This window comes from Peromyscus leucopus, chromosome 17, assembly GCF_004664715.2.
Source record: "Peromyscus leucopus breed LL Stock chromosome 17, UCI_PerLeu_2.1, whole genome shotgun sequence".
Lineage (NCBI taxonomy): Eukaryota > Metazoa > Chordata > Mammalia > Rodentia > Cricetidae > Peromyscus > Peromyscus leucopus.
Window position 1 is genome coordinate 26082236 of NC_051077.1, and position 21494 is coordinate 26103729.

Here is a 21494-nt window from a genome sequence, read left to right on the forward strand (position 1 = left end):
TGGATTGCATTTTGGTTATTTTACCTTCTAGGCATTCCCCTACTGGAATATTAATGCAGAGGGAAGATATTATATTGGAATGGATATTTTTACCAAATAAACCAAATAAAAAATTAAAAACTTATGGGGAAAAAATCTCTGACTTGATTTGGAAAGGAAAATTGAGACTTCGTCAATTAGCAGGAATAGACCCAGCAGAAATTGTCGTACCTTTAACTAAGGAGGACATTGAAAAAATATGGACAGAAAGTGAACCTTGGCAAAGAGCTTGCAGTAATTTTTTGGGAGAAATTAACAGCAAATATCCCAAAAGCAACAGAATTGATTTTATAAAGAGAGCTGAATGGATCTTGCCTCGAATTGTACAGCAAAAACCCATATCTGGAGTTCGTACATTTTATACAGATGCCAATAAACAGAGAAAGGCAGGTTACAAATCAGAAAATTTAAGTAAAGTGGTACAAAGTCCTTATAATTCAGTGCAAAAATCAGAATTGTATGCTATTCTGTTGGTATTAATGGATTTTTCAGAACCTCTCAACATAGTAACTGACTCTCAGTATGCTGAAAGAGTGGTATTACATATTGAGACTGCAGAATTTATCCCTGATGCTTCAGAATTAACTTCACTATTTATTCAATTACAAGATACAATCAGGAAAAGGAGTCATCCTTTATATATAACTCACATCCGATCTCATACTGGTTACATCTACACATATGCATTGATGTTTTATCTGAATGTATGTGTGAAGGTGTTGAATCCCCTGGAACTGGAATTACAGACAGTTTGAGTTGCCATGTGGGTGCTGGGAATTGAACCTGGGTCCTCTGGAAAAGCAGCCAATGCTCTTAAATGCTGAGCCATCTCTCCAGTGCCCCCCCCAACTAGCATTCTTAAATATTGAAAACATAAGATACTCTATTATTAAAATCAAGGAAAATAAGCGCCATTAATTACAACTTATATTCCACATTGTACCATAGATTTTTCCTAGTTTGTAAAATAAGAACACCACAAGAAAATGGCCCACAGATTCAACTAACCAGGACTCACAGAGACTGAAGTGACAACCTTGGAACATGCATGGGTCAGATCCAGGTCCTCTGCATTTATGTTATGGTTGTGTAGCTTGATGTTCTTATGGAGCTCCTAACCGTGGGAGCAGGAGCTGTCTCTGACTCTTGCTGGCTTTGGGGACCCCTTTCTTCCTACTGGGTTGCCTCGTCCAGCCTTAATATGGCAGGATGTGCCTAGTCTTGTAACTTGATATGCCCTGTTTGGTTGATGTCCTTGGGAGGCCTGCCTTTTCTAAAGGACGAGGGGGAGTGGATCTGGGAGGAAAGGAGAGAAGAGGTATGGGGAGGGACTGGGAGGAAAGGAGAGAGGAGAAACTGTGGTTGGGATGTAATAGAGAATAAAAAAAAATGGAAAGAGTTAAAACCGACAGTATTCATTATCAATAACAAAAAATTCAAGTTAATACACAGATTAACCTATACAAGTTTGTACGTAGTTAGCTACATTCCTTTTGTGTATTTGTATGTATGGCATACTCAGGTCTGCACATGTGCAGACCATTCTGTACTGGCAATTCACACGATTCCAGTCAAGTAGAGCAACACCACTTTTAAATACTTGACAGGAAAAATGTTACTGGGTTCACCCATGCATCTGTGTGAATAACAACACTCCAAACGGTCCTGAGGTATCTAACCACACCTGGTACTGGCTTCTGCTGAACTGCCTGCAAAATTGAGAAACAGTTTAAGACTAGCTTCCTGGACCTAGAGGAACTAGGAAAAAATAATCGTGCATCATTTATTTTACAAAGGCAAAGAAGAAAACCACAAGGCAGTTAAGTCTCCAGCCAGTCCACTGGTGAAGCAGTCGGAATTCCAACATTTCCTGCCTGTTGGCATGTTATGGCATGATGTTTGTGGGCTGGTGGCGTGCCTCAGTGGGTAAGAGTACCTGCCACCAAGCCTGATGACCTGAGTTCTATTCCTGCAACCCATATGGTGGAGAAAGCCAGCTGCACAAAGTGGTCATCTGACCACTCCATGTGAAATAGCACACATTAAATAATAGTATTTATAAGACATGCTGAGGTAAGCTGGAGGAGACATAGTGAAAAATTCATTTTATTTCCTTTAAATTATGAAGTAAAACACAAAAATATCAAGGAAAATTACACATCAAATATTCAAAGGTACATACTTTTCTAACATTCTCTCAGTATATTTGATGTCTGAAATAGCAACTTACAGTTCTTAATCAAGTCTTATTGATATCTTCAGTTTCTTTTGTTTTTGAGACTAGGTCTCAACATAGCTCAGGTTGGCCTCAAACTAGCAATGTAGCTAAGGTTGCCTTTGAACTCCTGACCCTCCTAAGTACTGGGATTATAGATGTGCTATCAAACCTGGCCTTAACATTTTAGGCACTGTGAATAAATTTAGAAGCATAATCGGGTGGCAATATATAAAATTACATTTCTTGTGTGCCGGGGATGGCATATAAGATGGCTGACGTGCCACCAGCAAAGATTGGAGAAAAGGGGACCCGAGATTGTGGACCATCAAGCCACTGTGTATTCCCCTCCGGATCTTCTGCTTAGCATGCCTCTAGAGGACCAAGGCAGAAATGCCTACGTGTCCCAAGGTCATGCTTTATGGCATGCACATGTCATGTCCTCCTCCATATAATTACTTCTTGTAATACTAGTCTTTTTCTTCTGTCTGATCTTCATGTTCTGTGTTCCTAGATCAATGGTGATTTCTGTGATACAGGAAAGGAGTGAAGTAAATTTCACAGGAAATTAGAAATGATCACTCAGGCTGGTTGAGGCAGTTATGCAGTTCATGGAAAAGAACCTGCAGCCTGGAGAAGCTTTTTAGGCTTGGATAAACTGTACTGAATGTATGATCAACTATAGCATATAGATGATGTGTATCAACATACTGGATTTAAATTGGCCATAATTCAGTTTTTGAGGATATTCCAAGGACATTGTGTAAAACTTGAGATCCTAAGGGGTATTGGCTGAAGACTATGGATGGAGTAACATATAGATGGGATGACAAACTAAAGTGTGGGAACCTAGAATAGGAGGAAAATAGTGGCCTCCACCAAGAAAGGGAGATGGCAACTTTAATCCTGATATTTTTATTCCTCCTGAAGGAGTGTGGAGATAATGTGACAATCGATGGAGTGATTGCTACAAGCTTTATTGGGTTCCTAGGTTGAAAAGAGCTGCCAAGAAAGGTGAGCTTCCTTTCATGGAAGCTCTATAAATTAGATTAGGTCTTCCTTGGAATTGTTGGATATAGGACAGAAGTTGCTGACTTGCAGGGACAGATTTCTTGTCTGAGGTCATTGTGGCCCACCAGTCATGGACTTGGTGTTTGCAGAGGGCTGAAGAGGAACTTAAGCTGTTGCAGGGGTCCTGAGGTCGGAGCAGACTGTGTGAGAAGGAAATGACTGTCTGGTACACTGACCACTGTTCTTATTTTTACCTTTTTTGCGAAATTGCATGTTGCTAGCCTTTGGGTCAAGTGCTCAGAAGATTGTATAATCATTAATAATAAAAATAGATTATGCTTGCTTTGGTGTTAAGTCTGGGATAGTTCCCGTGCTTAGTAAAAGATGATGAAGAATATATTGGAGATTTTCTAAGAATAACCTTTGGAATCATGAGAATAGTTCGTATTGGGTGATTTCCTCTTTTTTTCTGTTCCCCCTTTTCTTAGGATAATAAAAGACTGAAGTCACCAGGGCAAAAGCAGAAACTAAAGAAGCTGTAGCAAAAGCTAAGAGAAGCTAACAGAAGCTTAGAGAAAGTAAGAGAAGCTAACAGAAGCTTAGAGAAAGTAAGAGAAGCTAAGAGAAACCAGGGAAGCAAAAGAAACTTAGCAACTGCAGAAGCACGAAGTGACCTGTCGGTTTGCACGAACATTGTCTCTGAGTTGTTATTGTGCCTTTCAGGTATCCCATCCTTCAGACCCCTGAAACTGCTGAGTCTGGGCCCCGGCAGTTTGTGTGTGTGTGTGTGTGTGTGTGTGTGTGTGTGTGTGTGTGTGTGTGTGTGTGTACACACCATAACACACATGGAAGTCAGAGGACAACTTCATGGAGTTGCTCTCTTCCTCTACCATATGAGTACCAGGGATTAAGCTAAAGCCATCAGGCATTAAGCCATTCAACTGTCTCTTGGTGTTGGGTAGTAATTTTTTCTTTAACTACCTTTATCTTGTGATGCCAAAGGTTGCATCTAAGACCTCACACATGCTAGGCAAATGCTTTACAAGTCAGCTATACTCCCAACCTATGTGATAAATTTAAGGTAATATTTTACAATCATTCAATAATTTTTCAGAAGCTAAAATTATGTGTGAAAATCAGTTCAGTGGCTTTTATTGATAAATGAAAACACTTAAATTCTTATTGATTACTAATAGTTATGCCCTACTGTGGACACATTTTTTGGAATAATCAGGGCCACCAGATTGGATGCCTCCATGTCAGCTGCAAAGGTTCTAGTTGTGGTGTGGAGCTGAATCTACTAGGATCCAATGCCTCTGCACCTCTCACTCACCTCTCAAAAGTGCTGTGTGCTGGGCTCCATGGTACCTGGAACCCAAATTCTTCTAGATGCTCCACTGGACTCTTTGTCACTTGGATAGTGAGGACATTTGCAGAAAGCCAGGTCCTCAGACATCTGCTGGGTGTTGCTCAGCCTTTCTAGGGAAGCAGTAGCTTCCAGGTGTCACCACTATCAATAAGAAAGAACCGGGACCACCAAGTCAGGTTGAGATCCTCAGGGGAAAAGGTATGGCTGAAAGCTAGATATGTTTATGTAGATTTCCACTATGCAAAGCCCTAGTTGGCTCAGGCCCCTTTGGTCAACAGGGAAAGTGATTTACATCAATTTTCTTCGTGTCTTGAATGCCACTCCTTCCCCAGTCTGCTGAGACCTTGAGGAAATGTAATATACATCATTCACTTTGACCTACCTTCAAAACAACCTTGAAGGAAGCAGCTCCAAGGGCTTACATGCCTGGGTCCTAGCCCAGCTGCTCTAAAAGGCTCAGTGATCAGCATCTCACAGACTATCTATAGCACATGTGTAACATGAGGTCATAAGAACCATGAATGGGCTAAGATCTTAGCCTGCTTGCAAGCTAACCATCTAGCCTAGCACACAGCCTAATAGTTGATGGCACTCCTGGTCAGAGGTAAGGACCTCTGTGTGTTTGCATCTGTTGCACTTGCCTCCCCTCCCAAGTCCCCCAAGGAGGTAATGGATAGGCCAAGTGGATGCTGTACTCCACGTGATCTCTATCATAACTGTGGCATCTCAAGGTTAGGAAACTACCAGAAATACATTAAGAGCTATTCTACTAGTCAGCTTGACCGACTATTGCCCTGTAGAAAAACAATAATCTTTATTATTCAAAGCAAATCCTGCCAAAGTCTGACGTAAAATCTTCACATGGTATGTAGAAATGCCGTGGAAAATTGCCCGAGCAATCCTGTCTGCTCTGTTGCAACTGGCTAGGCAGCCCTGCTTTCCCAGTCCAAGAGGGAGGGCATCCCCAAAGGCTGACAAGTTGTCTTGATGGCACAGGGCCAGCCACACCTCTGCACCTTGCTGGCAGGGCCAATGAACCGGATGAGGTAGTCTAGGACCTGCTGGCCACATCTAACACCCGCAATTCTAAGATAATGAATATTAGTAAATTTACATCAACTAATGAGGACTCACATGTTCTGTCACTACTGTAATAAGTACCTGGACTTTGCAATTCCGTAACTTAAACCTGAACTTGGTGTTTTTAATGTAGTGGTGTGTCTTTAATTCTAAATCCCCCAAATGAAGCACATTTGAGAATGTAGACGTGAAAATCATATGTCCTCTTAGCCAACAGGTTATCAACAGTTTCTGATCTCAAAAGGTCTTGGATCCCTATAGAACCTCAAGTGTTTTGCAAAGAACCAGCAGGCCAGGCGGTGGTGGCGCACGCCTTTAATCCCAGCACTGGGGAGGCAGAGACAGGCGGATCTCTGTGAGTTCGAGGCCAGCCTGGGCTACAGAGTAAGTTCCAGGACAGGCTCCAAAGCTACACAGAGAAAACAAAAAGAACCAGCAGAAGACAGAGTCAACGTGTCTGGGATACCTTAGCTTGGTGGCTTGGGACACAGGAACTCAAGCAGAGGCCTCCCACATCAGGCCTGTCTGTTGTGCTACTTGTAGTTATGAAATACAGTGTCATGATAAAAGCCCAAGAGTTGGACACCTCTGGCTCAAATCCCAGCTCCCATGTCTTCTGTTAGTGTAACTGAGCAACTCGGCCTTACTTTTATCACTGTCAAGTAGGCCTTCCAGCATAACGGGTTTGTTGAGAAAACAAGCTGCTGCATGCAGAGCTGTTTTCTGTTACAAAGCCTGACACACAGTGAGTTCGGGGTACGGGTTACCTGTTACAAAGGTGAGTTATGCTAGCGCTCTGCTTTTTTGTTTTGTTTTGTTTTTTTGAGACAGGGTTTCTCTGTGCAGCTTTGTGCCTTTCCTGGATCTCGCTCCATAGCCCAGGCTGGCCTCAAACTCACAAAGATCCGCCTGCCTCTGCCTCCCGAGTGCTGGGATTAAAGACGTGTGCCGCCACCGCCGCCGCTACCGCCACCGCCACCACCCGACTCCTCTACTTTAGTTTTTTTTTTTTTTAATATATTTTTTTTAAGATTTATGTATTTATTATGTATACAGCATATGTGACTGCAGGCCAGAAGAGGGCATCAGATCTCATTACAGATGGTTGTGAGCCACCATGTGGTTGCTGGGAATTGAACTCAGGACCTCTGGAAGAACAGCCAGTGCTCTTAACCTCTGAGCCATCTCTCCAGCCCCCTCTACTTTAGTTTTAAGAAAATATTATTTGTATGTGTTTGCCTGTTCATATGTATGTATGTGCGCTACATGGGAGACTGGTGCCCGTGGGAGCCAGAAGAGGCTGTTGGATCTCCTAAAACTGGAGTTGTTAAGACACCATTAGAGTGCTGGGTCATAAATCTGGGTACTCTGCAAGAGCAACAAGTACTCTTAATCATTCCACTATCTCTCCAACCTCCTCTTATTTTAATATATATATATATATATGTGTGTATATGTGTATATATATATATATATATATATATATATATATATATATATATTCGGGATTGAACCTAGGGCCTAATGCTTACTAGTTAAGTGTGGGACTCTATTTCAAATCATAATTCCCAAACCCAGTTTGATGGCTCATGCCTGAGTCTCAGCATTCTAGAGACTGAGGCAGGAGGATCACAAGTTTGAGGCTAGCCAGGGCTCCAAGACTTTGCCTTAAAAAAAAAAAATCATATTCCTAAATATTAAGCGGGTAGGTTCCTTTCTGAGTCTTAATAGCTCTGACCATTAACCAGGGGAAATAACTGTCAACATTTTGGCTAATCCCGTCTCAGCCTCGCTTTCTAGTCCAGCTATATAGTTGTGTGTAAGCACCTGTATAAACAAGCTTGGGGCCGGGCGTTGGTGGCGCACGCCTTTAATCCCAGCACTCGGGAGGCAGAGACAGGCAGATCTCTGTGAGTTCGAGGCCAGCCTGGGCTACCAAGTGAGCTCCAGGAAAGGCGCAAAGCTACACAGAGAAACCCTGTCTCGAAAAACCAAAAAAAAAAGCTTGGACCATACACTGTCTACAAACTGCTTCACCACTAAACAACACTACTAAAATTTTAATGCCACTTATTCCAAGTCATTGACATACTCCTTAAAGAAGCAGTCTGTAGCAATCAGAAGAATGTTGCACATTATTATGCTGTCAAGGCCTACTGCATATCATGGATCAGTTTTTAACCTCATTTCAGTCTTATGAGAGGGTCAAAATTGGAATCTTGTTTTTTTTTCCTCTAATTGAATCTTATTCCATTTTTATTATTTTGGTTTTCAGAGACTGTCCCGTGTATCCCTGGCTGGCCTTGAACTTCTGATTCCTCGGCTGACACCTCTCAACTTCGGATTATAGCCATGTACCACCACCGTGCCCACCTTGGAATCTTACTGTAATACAGATCCTCTCGCGAATCCCTGTCCCTTCTCTGAAACAGTCCTGGAGATGCTGGCGTTGCGGAAGCCATGTACTGTGTACAGTCTCCAGGGGAAAAGGTGCCTTTGCATACCTGCAAACTGGGTCGACGCTACTAGGTTAAGAGGTGAGGATTAGTCATGACAGATTGTGACCACTTAAGTCATATGTTTAGTAACCTCCTTGCATCACCCTTGTTGTTTAATCTCGATATTATGCTCTGCTTGTATCTCTTGATAATGACCCCCACCCTCCAAGCAACACAGGCACACACCCTGTCAGCATGCATGAGTGCTGACCTGACGGCCAGCCACTGTTTATTGAGCATCGTGATACAACAACCGACATGATACAAAATTAAATGGCTACCGTCTGGCACCAACAGCATACATTTCACTATCAACTGTGAAAGTTAGAAAGGTAAGTTCTGTTAGCATTTTTTATAAATAGATTGATTTCTGAAAAATATTGTTAACTATATTTATTGTATGAAAAGTTAAAAAAAAATATGTTGATTAGAAGGAAAAATGAAAAAAACTATTAAATGGGTTATACGTACAAGAATTTAAAATGATGAGTTTGTGCTGAGTTCTTGAACTCAAGGTTTTGAAGCTAGAAACTTCCTGGGGTTACTGGTAGACTAATTAGGAAAAAGAGAACACTTCTATTCTTTAAAAAAAACACTGTTTATATAATAATTATTTTGTAACCATCCCAAATACTATTTCCAGAATCAAAGGTCTATTTATTAAAATAAGTATCAATTGTCCATCTCAGAAACCCCAGCCAAGCACAGTGAAATCACACTGCTGTCACTAACAGCAAAGGTGAATGGCATGCTGATTTCAATCGAGGACCAGGAGAAAAATACTGGTAGATAGACAAATATAAACATGTTTATCAAAAAGAAAAGGTGAATGAACGCATACATTAATCACACAGGGCACTGGATTTAACACCAGCAAAGAACCTTGATATATTCCATAGAGGTCAGGGTTACCCCTTCCCTGATGTCAAAGTGAAATGAAGTGGCAAATTCTACATGGCGTGCGTCCCGTAAAGAATTTACCCGTAAAGAGCAGTGGTGGCCATCAAAACAACAGAAACAGTCTGTGAGCTGTGGACACAGTGAGGACAATCTCATGACGGAAAGATAACAGGCCTGTGGCAGGAGAGTAGACACGCCAGAGGAAACGTCTCCAGGCCTCAGTCTGTCCTGTAGGCCATGCCTGCTCACCAGCCTATACACGGGTCTGGACAGTCCCGCAGGTAGCTTTCATAATGACCTTTGGCAACATCGATCAAGGTTGTGAATACAGTGAGCTGAAAAGAAAAAGTTATTTTCATTTTAACGATATTTTCAAGTCTAAGATCTTGTACATATAGCATCTGTATCCCCCCAAGAATCTGCTTTCTAGTGATGTTTAATAGTAATCAATGAACCTTTAAGACTCACTCCACCCTCTCCCGTGTATAAGTGGCACAGGTACAAAGCCTGAGGGTACACTATGGCACAGAACAGCTTGGCTTTGGCCGTGCTTCCCCTCAATGCAGTCCCGTTGCAGTAAGGAAACTGTAGGCGCACGGAGGACCGAGCAGACACCCAAACCCTCCAGAGCATGCAGACCATGGCATGCACCCCACTGTGAAGCCACAAGGAGATACTGTGCAAAGGAGAAAGATGGTAGGTGGACTGAGACAAGTCAAGGAGGGCCGTCCCTGGTGAGTTCCAAACGCTAAAGGGAAGGAGGACTGTTCTGGCGCAGGTGATGCAGGCTGTTTATGTTAGGGAGGCTGGACAAAACCAGAGAAATGGGACAGTCGGGGGCAATAGATCCAGAATGTTCCTCTGTACATAGAAAGACTACACAAATGGGACGGGCAGGTTTCTTGGTTGTGGTGCAGGGTGGGGGTGAGGGGAGCTAAAGCTGAAACAACTTTGACGGTGTTGCCAAGTGAGCGACGCCCTTACTTCATTCTTAAAGTTGTGGTTTCAGGCACACAACAATAGTTTTCAAAAATGAGCACTTAAAGATGATTGGGCAGTGCCTGTCTGTAATCCCAGAACTCAGGGGGCTAAGGCAGAAGGACTGTGCCCACTTGACGCCAGCCTGGGCTACAAAGTGAGTTCCAGGCTTGCCTGGGACACAGACAGACACTGCCTCAAAAAAATGAATGAATGAATGAATGAATGAATGAATGAATGAACCTGAAGTTGGACATAACTAATATACTCAAAATGATGTAAGGTAACAGAGAAAGACAAAACACAGAAGCACATTCTTCCCCGAAAGCAGTACGTGTGTGTGTGTGTGTGTGTGTGTGTGTGTGTGTATAAATACCTTGTTGAGGACGGGTTTCGTTGATAGGACGTCATATATGGTTGCAAACGAGAGATTCTAGACACAAAAACAATTGTATTCAGTAGATGAAATACAGACCTTCAGTTGCATTTACCCATACAATGGGCCACCAAAAACTATTTGTCAGTCTTCCTAAGGCATCTTCCTTGGAGTCACCCCTGGTAACAAAGGTGACCGTTCTCACGTATCATTTCTTTCTCTCTCCTCCTCCCCTTTTGTAATTTATTCTTTCAAAATTTGTTTTTGAATTTGTTATTTAACTTTACAGAATTAGTGTAAGGAAGGAAAATCACAGCAAGAATTTGTTGCTTAAGTTCAATAGCAAAAGCTCCAAGAGGTGTGTCTAGAGATACTCAGTAGTAGGTTTACAAATTCTTCAAGGTCAAAGGGAAACACCAGAACTAAGATCACCCACAATGGGGACAGTGTCTTTCCGTAGGTGACAACGCAAACGTACCTTCTGTGTCGTGCGATTTAGACACATCTTGGCAGGCGTCCTGCGGTCATCAAGGAACAAGGTGTTTTTCCACCGGTCATAGTTGGTTTGGACCACATACCATCTGCCATGCTGAGGATCGAGTCTAGATACAAAAAGAGAGCTTCCCTCTTAGGGTTCCTGTTGGCTGGGCTCCTGTTCTCACTTATTTCACTCATCAAATGTACTCACTCGTATACATCCAAAGACCCTTTTCTCTCTCGTGTGATCACGCAGCCTTCTCCAGACTGGTTGCCTCCCAGGATAAAATACGCTGGGGCCATTATCTTGGTCTTGGTCAGTGTGTTCTTGGCTTCTTCATAACTGTATAGGGACATTTTTAAAAGAAGAATTTTCAGGTGACTTTGAATGATGGGTTTCAGTTGTGGGAACTAAAGGGAAACAGGTATCTTAATGGAGTTACTTAACTGGATGTGGACACACACAGTGGGCAACAGTGAAAGCTTTCTGAATGTGCAATGGCCACACATTCGTTCTAAACCCCACAACTGTGAACTGAGGCTGAGGCCTTGCTGGGGTGCTCTCCTGAGCGGCCTGGGCAACTTCGCTGCAGCCCTGCTTCTGAACGTGCGCTTCGCACTGCTCCGGCTGCCCGCCACACAAGGCCAATGGGTGCTGCCTCAAATACCTGTGCTCACACCCAGGGCGGCGGCTGGAATTAAAGCCCTGTTACAAACTGAAGTGTTTTACTACCCATCCTAGGTTTTCTGCTCACACAGAAACAATGGTTTAATTAAGGGAACAAAACCTTTTAATAATCTTCTGCTATTACTCCTCAGCTGTAAGTATAAAACTAATTCATTTTTTGGTGGAATTGTGTTAGAATGTTTAGGTTTTTTTTTTAAATATTTATTATCATGTGTGTGTGTGCCTGAATGTGTGTATGTGCACCACATGTGTGCATCAGAGCCCACGGAACTGGAGTGGCAGGTGGTTGTGAGCTGCCATTTGGGTGAAGGGAACATAAGTCAGGACCTCTGCAAGAACAGCAAGTTCTTTTAAACATTGAGCCATCTCTCCAGCCTTGAGAACATCTCATCTTAAATGCCCCTAAATATATTTCTGCCTTTTTATACAATGTCAAGTGGCATTCTGAATGTTGACAATCAACTCTGAAAAATGAAGATGCTTTACGTCCTGTGGTAACAAATATTCATCTTCATATAAACGAGTACATCCCATGTAGTTAGTAAGTACATTTGCTTGTCTTTAATGAATGGTAAAATCCTATCTATACCAAAGAATTGTTTTAAAGTTAATTTATTTACAGTAAATGTTTGATTTTTATACTACAGTAAAAGTTTGATCTGTATACATATTTTATATACCTATATCCTTGGCATCAAATAAGGCATTTTTAGACAAAAAGGAGCTGAATGGAAAAAGGTGAGGAAACCTCTGGTTAAGGAGCATGCTGTCTTGACATGGGTGGTGAGCCACCATCCTAGAGGACCAATGATCTTTACGTGGGAATTTTGGGAGAACCCCAAATCTGAAGGAGCTCTCAAGAGCCACCCTCTAGCCTTTCTCTTTATGTCTTTTGTTGAACAAAAGAAAGGGAAATATAACCACAGTGCTGGGGAGGGGCAGAGTCCTGGACAGCATGCACTCACAGCACCACAGAACTGGACACGGTGGTGCCTGTTACTCCTAGCACCAGAAAGTAGAGGCCAGAGCACCAGGAGTTCAAGGCTGTCGTTGGTTACATAGTGAATTTGAGACCAGCAAAAGCACACATACACACAAAACCCTACCAGACTTGGAGAACAGAAAGTAACTTTGACAATGAGGACTATTAAGAACGGGAGTTGATAATCAAGAAAGACAACCAACTTTTCTTCCCTGGAGAGTGTTAAATGGAAGATCGATGCTTGTTTTCTCCAAGTCATGTGGACAGAGTATGTGCTAAAGACAATTTGGTATTATTTCACCACTACAACAGACCATAACTTCTAGGTTAATATGATTACAACTTACGTATTTTTTTCTGTGGCAAGAAACTGAATGTATTGCCATTTATATAAAGATTTTACTGTCTAGCATTGCCTATACACATGGTATGGTTTTTTTGTATAACAAAAACTTAGATTTCTTTCCTAGTGTCAATATCTCTAATACTGCTACTAATAATTCAACTCATTGCTTTATATGACAACACAGAACACACAGAAAACAGGAATGATTCCACAGGAATGTCCAAGGATCACCTAAGAAATACAACAACAGTTCCTCAGTGGCTGTAAAGCTGGGGCTTGGCAAACATTTCTATATTTTAATATGAGTTATTTAACAGATATTTGATAATAAAGCAACAAACCTTGTACTATTTTCTAGAACTGATCTGGTGATAAACCCCACCCATTCGGCATCTTTTTTTCCCAACATCCATTCTAGGATACCTGGAAGAGATGAAATGTAGACAGTATCACAGGACCAAGAGGTTGGATTACTGCCCTCCCTTCCAAAGACAGATCCCCATTGCATCTCCAGACATTCCACTCACCCAGAAAACCACCGTTCAGACTGAAACGTTCATTTAGTGTAAGACTAAACAGTCCCTGAGAAAAAAACAAAACAATACCATCAGAAATGTCATCGTGCTCTTCAGGGCCCCATCTCTGTACCAGGACAATGGTATAGAAAGACCTGAACTGGGTACTGGAGGATTGCAAAGAGAAATCAAAACCACAGTAACACTACCAAGACTCTTCTTTTTTGTTTTTTTGTTGTTGTTTTTTCGAGACAGGGTTTCTCTGTGTAGTTTTGGTGCCTGTCCTGGACCTCGCTCTGTAGACCAGGCTGGCCTCAAACTCACAGAGACCCGCCTGGCTCTGTCTCCCAAGTGCTGGGATTAAAGTGGTGCGCCACTGCTGCCTGGCTACAAAGACTCTTCTAAGTTCAAAACATTTTCACACGCACTGTGTGAGGTGAGTTAAGTGGGAAATCACTGCTTGTAAATGAAGAGCAAAGAGTCCATGCCTTGAACGCGTCAAGAGACCCAGGGCTGACCCCCACTTTTACTTGGAGATTTTGACAGTCAGCCACATGCTCTTTATCTTCAACGGGCACAGAGACCATCCCCTTTCTTTTTTTGTGCTGTGGAGTCTCGTACTGACAAAAGTGATGAGGACAAAGGACTAAAATAGGGCTTCACATTCTTTTTGTCTGTCTATCTGAGACAGGGTGTCACTATGCGGTCCTGGCAGGTCTGGAATTTACTATATAGACCAGACTGGCCTTGAACTCACCAACATCTGCCTCCTTAGGATGGAAGGAGTGTGTCATCATGCCTACCTTCATATTCTTTATACATCCTCAGTTTCTTAGACTCCCAGACAGTAAAACCAGGACACAAAACTACTTAGAAAGTTGTATAACATATTTCTTACTGGTTTGAATCCTGTCAACATGCCCACATAGCCGACAAAGCTTGTAGCCTTGAAAACAGTCTTATTGTTTCTTTGGAAGTCCAAGTTCACTGATAAAGGCTTTAATTCTTCCGTAACAACCCAAGTGTTATTATTTATATTCCACCTAAAAAAGACAAATGTTGGTGACAGTCAAGACAGAGATGAAGGTGAGAGGCAGGCATTACACAGATGCTGTGTGTTTGTGGCTGCCTCTTGCTATGGAATCCAAGATAACTTCAAACTTGCAATCCTCCTGCCTCAACCTTCCAAGGGCTGGAATTACAGGCCTGAGATTTCATGTCTGGCTTACAGGTGCATTTTCTGCCTGATCACTTAGGATAAGCTTTAACAAGATCTCTATGAGTGTGCCATGGTTTGGATCTGAAGTGTCCCTCCAAGGCTCATGGGCTAACGGTCCCATCCCTAATAAACCGCTGTTCAGAGGTGAGGAGGCTTCGGGAAGTGATAAGAGTAATCCACTGATGGGGTAACAATCTGAGAGATTACTGGGAGATGATACAAACTCAGGAGGAAGCAGGACCCTGGAGGTACACCCCTGGGGGCTATATTTTGTCTTTAATGCATTCCTCATTTTAGGAGGTGAGCAGCCTCCTCTGATATCTGCTCCCACCAAGAGGATGCTCTGCCTTACCAGCCTTAAAAACAGAAGAGCCAGTTGACCAAGGATTGAAATTTCTGAACTGTGATCCAGAATAAACTTTTCTTCATCCAAAACAGGGCAGTTTCATCCCTTTTCCAGGTGGCAAACTGAGGCTCAGAAAAGTTGATTAACTCTGGTTATATAAATAGTGAGATCCAGACTCAAATAAAGACCTCTAATTACAAGGCCATTATTTTTCATAAAGGTCATGATGACAGATTTCTCTAAGCAATAGATGAAAATAAGCACTTGTGCCCTTCATGCATGGTCCCAACTTCTGCTCACTAGGTGCAGTTTCTGAGATACAACCCCTAAGCAACTGAGAGGCCACCCAGTGTGCCTGCCTTTCCACCACTAAAGAATCCAGTCATCTTCATTCATGGCCATCTTCTGCACAGAACAGGGGCTTACTTTTTTCATCAAGGTAAGACTATAGTCCACACTTCTTACAGAGTAAAAGTATGTCATTACTTACTCACCCAAGAAATATTCCAAAATCCATGTTTCTTCCATGTAGTAAGTGACCTATTAGGAAGTAAGTAAGAGACATGTATCCAGTTAAACTACAATGGTGTCTTAATCACTGATGTACAGAGAGATGTGAACATCTGTTCCCAACTGTATCACCTAGCAATATATAATAATTAAGAAGCCTGACAGTCAGAATAAGGCTTACCAAGTTCACACTAGTTTACTATCACATTGGGACATTATCTAACATCTGAGATCTGGGGCTCTGGATAAGATCAGCTATGGAAGCAAATCCTTATTTCTTGGACAACTACAGTTCTACCAGGACATAGATATCTTCACCTCTATTAACGTGACTTACCTAATTCCTTAATTACCACTTAGAGATGGCGATCTCAAGTATTAGATGTAGGTCAAAAGTCAGAGTGAATGAAGGGCAAGTCACCTTGTGCCATATATCTTGGGGACCAGCCAGGAAAACATTACAAAAGTAAAGGTCCCATACACAGTGCTTGTTGGCTGGGAAATTATGAGAGGATGTTAGTTCTGGGTCTCCAGGAAAACATCTGTCACTGCCTGTGGTGGTCTGAATAAAAATGGCCCCCATAGGCCCATATATTTGGATGCTTAGTCTTTAAGGAGTGGCACATGTCTGATTTACAGTTTAATACGCACTCTAGTTGTCTTAAGGCTAATTTCAGTGTGTTTATAAAAATTTACCAGGATATACTCAACTGTACACAGTATACACATAATTTAAATAGCAAGCCCCATTAATAAATGTTCTAATTCTCCTCTAAAAAAGCTTTATTCTATACTGTGTTCTGCACTGCCATGTTCCTTAGCAAAGCTTACCTTTATTGTCTTCAGTTATTATTGATGTACACATGGTGAACAATTCATAGAAAATGTTGAACGAAATAATCTCTCCTGTGAACAAAAGGAAATTTTTTGTTAATAACCATGGCAGCATAAAGAAAATGCCATTCCACTTTTAACCTAAAGATATGTAGCATGTTTTTCTCTGTCTTGTTAAATGCTGACATGCTGGGCTTAACATGCATTTTTACCCCAATATATTTTATTTTCAGTTAATTTATGTTAATACATTTTTCTCTAAAGATATTTATATTTGTTAATTACTTGTGAGAGCTCTTTTTATATTAAGACTTTCTTCTCATGTAAATGGTGAATATATATTTCCAGTATGTTATCTTTTTAAATTATTTTTCAGTTAGATTTTTTTTTTTGGAGACTTATTCTGTAGACCAGACTGGTCTTGAACTCAGAGACCCACCTGCCTCTGCCTCCTTAGTTGCTGTAATTAAAGGCATGCACCACTGCCGCCTGATAAAATATTTCTATATTTATTTATATGTGCATTTATTCACATGTGCATCTACATGATGTGTGCATAGGTTTGCCACTGTGTGTGTAAGCGTGCCATGGTGCACGTGTGGTGATGAGAAAACAATCTGGAAGTTGATTCTTCTCTCCTTCCACCATGTCAATCCCAGGAATCCAGAACACAGGTTGTCAGGCGCGGCCCCTTTACTTGCCGATCAGTATTACCGGCCCTTTAAAAATCATGTAGTGAAGGGAAAGAAACAAAAGCACGAGCCAGCTTCGTTGAGAAACTACAGAGATGTTCAATCAATTCTCTTGTGAAAAGTACCACCGGTTACATAAAATGGTGACTCCATGGCTTTGATTACTTCTCGGTTAATGAGAAAAATCTTTTTCAATAAATGATACAAACTGAAAGCTGAAACTAAAAACTTCAAAAGCTGGATAAGGCTGGATGGATTCCATGTCCAGAATCCCATCACCCTTCAGGGGGAGAAGGAGGACCCTGAAACTGGGGCCAGCATGGCTACATAGCAATGAATGTTTGTCTTAAAAAGGGAAAAACAAAAACAAGAAGACAGAAATTAGTTGCCCAAAATATCACTGCCTAAGAATAGTTTCATGAGTAATACATAAGACCCTTTCTGACCACTGTCAAGGTGGCAGGCTGATTATACAGCATATGGGGATGCAGAAGAACAACAGGGATAAGACAGTGCTGAAGGAAGGCACGGGGAAGGATTACACTGTTAAAATGTACCCACTGTAAAGCTTTAGTAACTGAGACAGCATGAGACCGATACAAGACCAAGACAATGAAACGAGAGAAAGTTCACAAACAGAACCGGATACAGAATCACCTGCCTTACATCCAAAACAAAGAGTCTCAATTTTAGTAAATGGTGCTTCATCTGTAGCAATGTATGAAGAGACCTTGACTAGTGCTTTGCCTTTCCCCAAAATAGAGGAATAAAGAAAAGTCAAACTGAAAAAAAAAAGTCAGTAACTCACCAGGGAAATGCAGTGTCAACGAGAGAAAATTAAATTTCTCATGCTATGCTTGTCAATAGGTCTGTTCATTGTAGGAATTGTCTTGCAGAATTTACAAGGCTAAGTACATTGGTAGCTACCCTATGACTCAAAAGTTCATTTAAAGAGAAATTAGTGTATATATCCACTAAAAAACATATGCAAGAATGCATGCAAACACATACATCAAATCTGAAAACAACCCAGATGGTCAACAACCTATATTGATAGGATTAAGAAAGAACAGCAATTCAAATGCTCAGTTTTATTTTTAACATAAAGGTGAAGGCAGAACAGGGTTATTGTATGTAAAGGGGCAAATGAAACATTTTGAAGGACTGGAATTCCTTCACCTTTTATGAGTGAGATGTGCATGCGTGGATACATACGTAGACCTTCAAAGAGCTGCTTAAACCTAGGATTTGTGTGCTTTGTTGTAATATAGTACATCAGATTTCAAATACATCGCAGTGTTTTATCAAATGTTTTAAGCATTGCAAGGTAAAATTTACCTAAAGGAATCCCAGTAACATCTGCAATTCCCTTCATTTCATCTTCAAAAGGGCCAGGCATCTTGCCAAGTAGACCAGGCTGAAAAGAAAGAAACTAATGACCATTGAACTTAAACCCATGCTTTGCGATCTGGTTTTCTGACTACAGCTCTTTCAGATACTGTTATTGCAATAGGAGATATGTTATTTTTAAAGCATTTAATATCATGCATTTCTAAAAGGTTCTATACAATGCTTGGTGTTGGACTCCTATGGAAACTGTGATTCTCAGATTCTGTTTTTCTATTGATATCTTTGGCCCGGTCCCATAGAGAAGGGCGCTGGAATCAGTTTACCTACATGACTATCTAGATCAACAGGAGCAAAACTCTGCTCATTCATTCTTTAGAGACTGGCAATACTCAGCAACTAACACATAGCTTTACCACTTCCCAAAACTGTCTGTCAGGGTTAATAGCTGGTCCTGACCTAAACTGCATCAGTGGCATTCAATTAGCAAACAACAGTTAAACAATTCAATGACGGACATTGTATCTTATTTTCAACCTCAGCTAAGCACAAATACAGAGAGCACAATTTATATCCCCCGGCTAAGACAGTGTGTTTAAACTTCACAAGTCCTGTATTTACTTTTGTTGTTGTTGTTGTTGTTGTTTTACTGCTTATTTATCTTGTGTACAGGGTATGTGCACAAACATGCCACAAGGCATGTGTGGAGGTCAAAGGGCAACTTGCAGGTGTTGGTTTGCTCCTTCAGCTGTGAAGGTTCTGGTGATGGAACTCAGGTCATCAGGCTTGGCCATCTCACTACCCCAACATCCTGTTTTCACCATCTGCATAAGGTGACCCTACTAAGCATAGTATTTGTTTCCCTGTGAATTCAAGGTATTGGGAATGAAATGTTCCAGCCAATTTAACAAATATGACCTAATGAACACGTGAGTGATATGCCATTTAGTCCTCACACTCACCATATGAAATATGTATTGTTAGTAAATGCTATCCTTCCAAATCAGAAAACTAAAGTTTCATAGGTGCGTGACAGCCTTAAAAGGCATAAGACCGGACTCCAAACCATGGCATCAATGCTGCCTCCCTATGGACATTCAGAACAGAGGCAGGAATTGGGTACTGGGGCATGTGAGGACTCATTCTGCTTTTGTTTCTACCAACTTTTATTCTGGGTACATCCAGTACGTTTACTATATGATAACTCTGGTGAAGAGGTGAGAACATACATGACCCCACAGGCTTGCTGGCTGGCGCGTGCAAGGGTCATATGGAAGGAGGAAGCGCTTTGATCATCCAGTCCCTAGGACTAGGGCAGTTCTGGAGGAGATGACAAGGTCTCCTTAAAGTTTTGGTTGTTAGAACTGAAGAAGAAAGCAGTGGGTAGCCGGGTATGGTGGCTCACACCCCTAATCCCAGCACCCAGGAGGCAGAGACAGGTGGTCTGTGAGTTTGAGGCCAGTCTGGTCTACACAGTGAGTTCTAGGACAGCCAGAGCTACATAGTGAGACCCTGTTTCAAACAACAACAAAGAAAGCAGTGGATAGAGGCCAGACTTGCAACTTAATACCCTAAAGTACCAGGCCAGCCCCCACGGCAAAAAGTATTTGATCCTAAAGTCATTAGTTCCCCAAATCTGCTCTAGAGCCTTCCAGCCTCGCCATGACCTGCACTTTGCAGCAGCATCTGAAAAATGATAAGGATACCTTGAGGGTCTGATTTGTGGGCAGTTAGGAAGCATATAGGAAAACACACAGATGGTGTTCTAGTCCCTAGATAATGAAGATACCTGGTTTGAGGGCCAGTCCCTAGATGATGAGGATACCCTGAGGATTTGGGGGGCCAGTCCCTAGATGATGAGGATACCCTGAGGATTTGGGGAGCCAGTCCCTAGATAATGAGGATACCCTGAGGATTTGGGGAGCCAGTCCCTAGATGATGAGGATACCCTGAGGATTTGGGGAGCCAGTCCCTAGATGATGAGGATACCATGGGGGTCCTGGGGGCCAGTCCCTAGATGATGAGAATACCTTGGGGTCCTGGGAGGCCAGTCGCTAGATGATGGGGATACCTTGGGGACTTGGGGGGGGCCAGTCCCTAGATGATGAGAATACCTTGGGGTCCTGGGGGGCCAGTCGCTAGATGATGAGGATACCTTGGGGACTTGGGGGGCCAGTCCCTAGATGATGAGGATACCATGGGGGTTCTGGGAACCAGTCCCTAGATGATGAGGATACCTTGGGGGTTCTGGGGACCAGTCCCTAGATGATGAGGATACCTTGGGGGTTGGGGGGGCCAGTCCCTAGATGATGAGGATACCTTGGGGGTTCTGGGGGACCAGTCCCTAGATGATGTTTCATTGGCACCACCTAAATTTAAAAGCATTGTGAAATCTTCCTGCATGGCTGGAGGTCAGGGAAGGAAGTAGTTCAGTGATTGCCTAGCCACAAGAAACATTCAATACAATGGAATTTCAAGGGTCAGAGGTACCAGTGGACTCCAGAGAATACACCGTTAGGATGAACATGCATGTCATTTTATCTTTATTTAGAGAAATCTCTTGAGTTTCTTATAGAAAGTGCTTCTAAAACATGAACTTTTTCTTTCTCATTTTGGGATCAAATCTGGGGCTTCCAACATGCTACCCATGGTGCTCTACCACTGAGCTGTTCTGGTGTGTGTGTGGGGGGGGGGGAGTTTAACTAGGTTTTCAGTAGCATACCTGTATACCTAACTATAAAAACAAGAAATCCCATACTCCTGATGAAATCTGTGTGTTTTCCTATATGCTTCCTAACTGCCCACAAATCAGGGAGCAGTTAAGTACTAAAACCTGCCATGCTTTGTATCCTGTGACTCTAATAATCCAATCTCAAGTTTGGCAGTGCTTAAAAATAAATGTAAATATCCCTAAAGTCCTTGAGAAAAGGTCAGTGAATTATTTCTTATTTAAACAAATCTCATGCACCATATTTTTCTTTTATTGAAAATAGATTCTTTTCTCATACAATATATCCTGATTACGGTTTCCCCTCCTTCTACTCCTCCCAGTTCCTCCCCACCTCTCCTCTC

At 42.0% G+C, this 21494-nt stretch overlaps 1 protein-coding gene across 1 annotated transcript in view; it reads right to left on the minus strand.

Annotated features, from left to right (window-relative positions):
- Positions 1 to 8402: 8402 nt before the first annotated feature.
- Asah1 (N-acylsphingosine amidohydrolase 1) overlaps positions 8403 to 21494 on the minus strand; it is a 35183-nt gene continuing 22091 nt past the window's right edge. The window contains exons 5-14 of the mRNA XM_028872325.2: positions 18414 to 18492; positions 16381 to 16455; positions 15534 to 15579; positions 14373 to 14517; positions 13487 to 13541; positions 13301 to 13382; positions 11155 to 11286; positions 10945 to 11068; positions 10467 to 10523; positions 8403 to 9447 (exon numbers count right to left, since the gene is read on the minus strand). Coding sequence (XP_028728158.1) covers positions 9358 to 9447; positions 10467 to 10523; positions 10945 to 11068; positions 11155 to 11286; positions 13301 to 13382; positions 13487 to 13541; positions 14373 to 14517; positions 15534 to 15579; positions 16381 to 16455; positions 18414 to 18492 — 885 coding nt within the window. The 3' untranslated portion in view covers positions 8403 to 9357. The remainder of the gene's footprint in view (positions 9448 to 10466; positions 10524 to 10944; positions 11069 to 11154; positions 11287 to 13300; positions 13383 to 13486; positions 13542 to 14372; positions 14518 to 15533; positions 15580 to 16380; positions 16456 to 18413; positions 18493 to 21494) is intronic.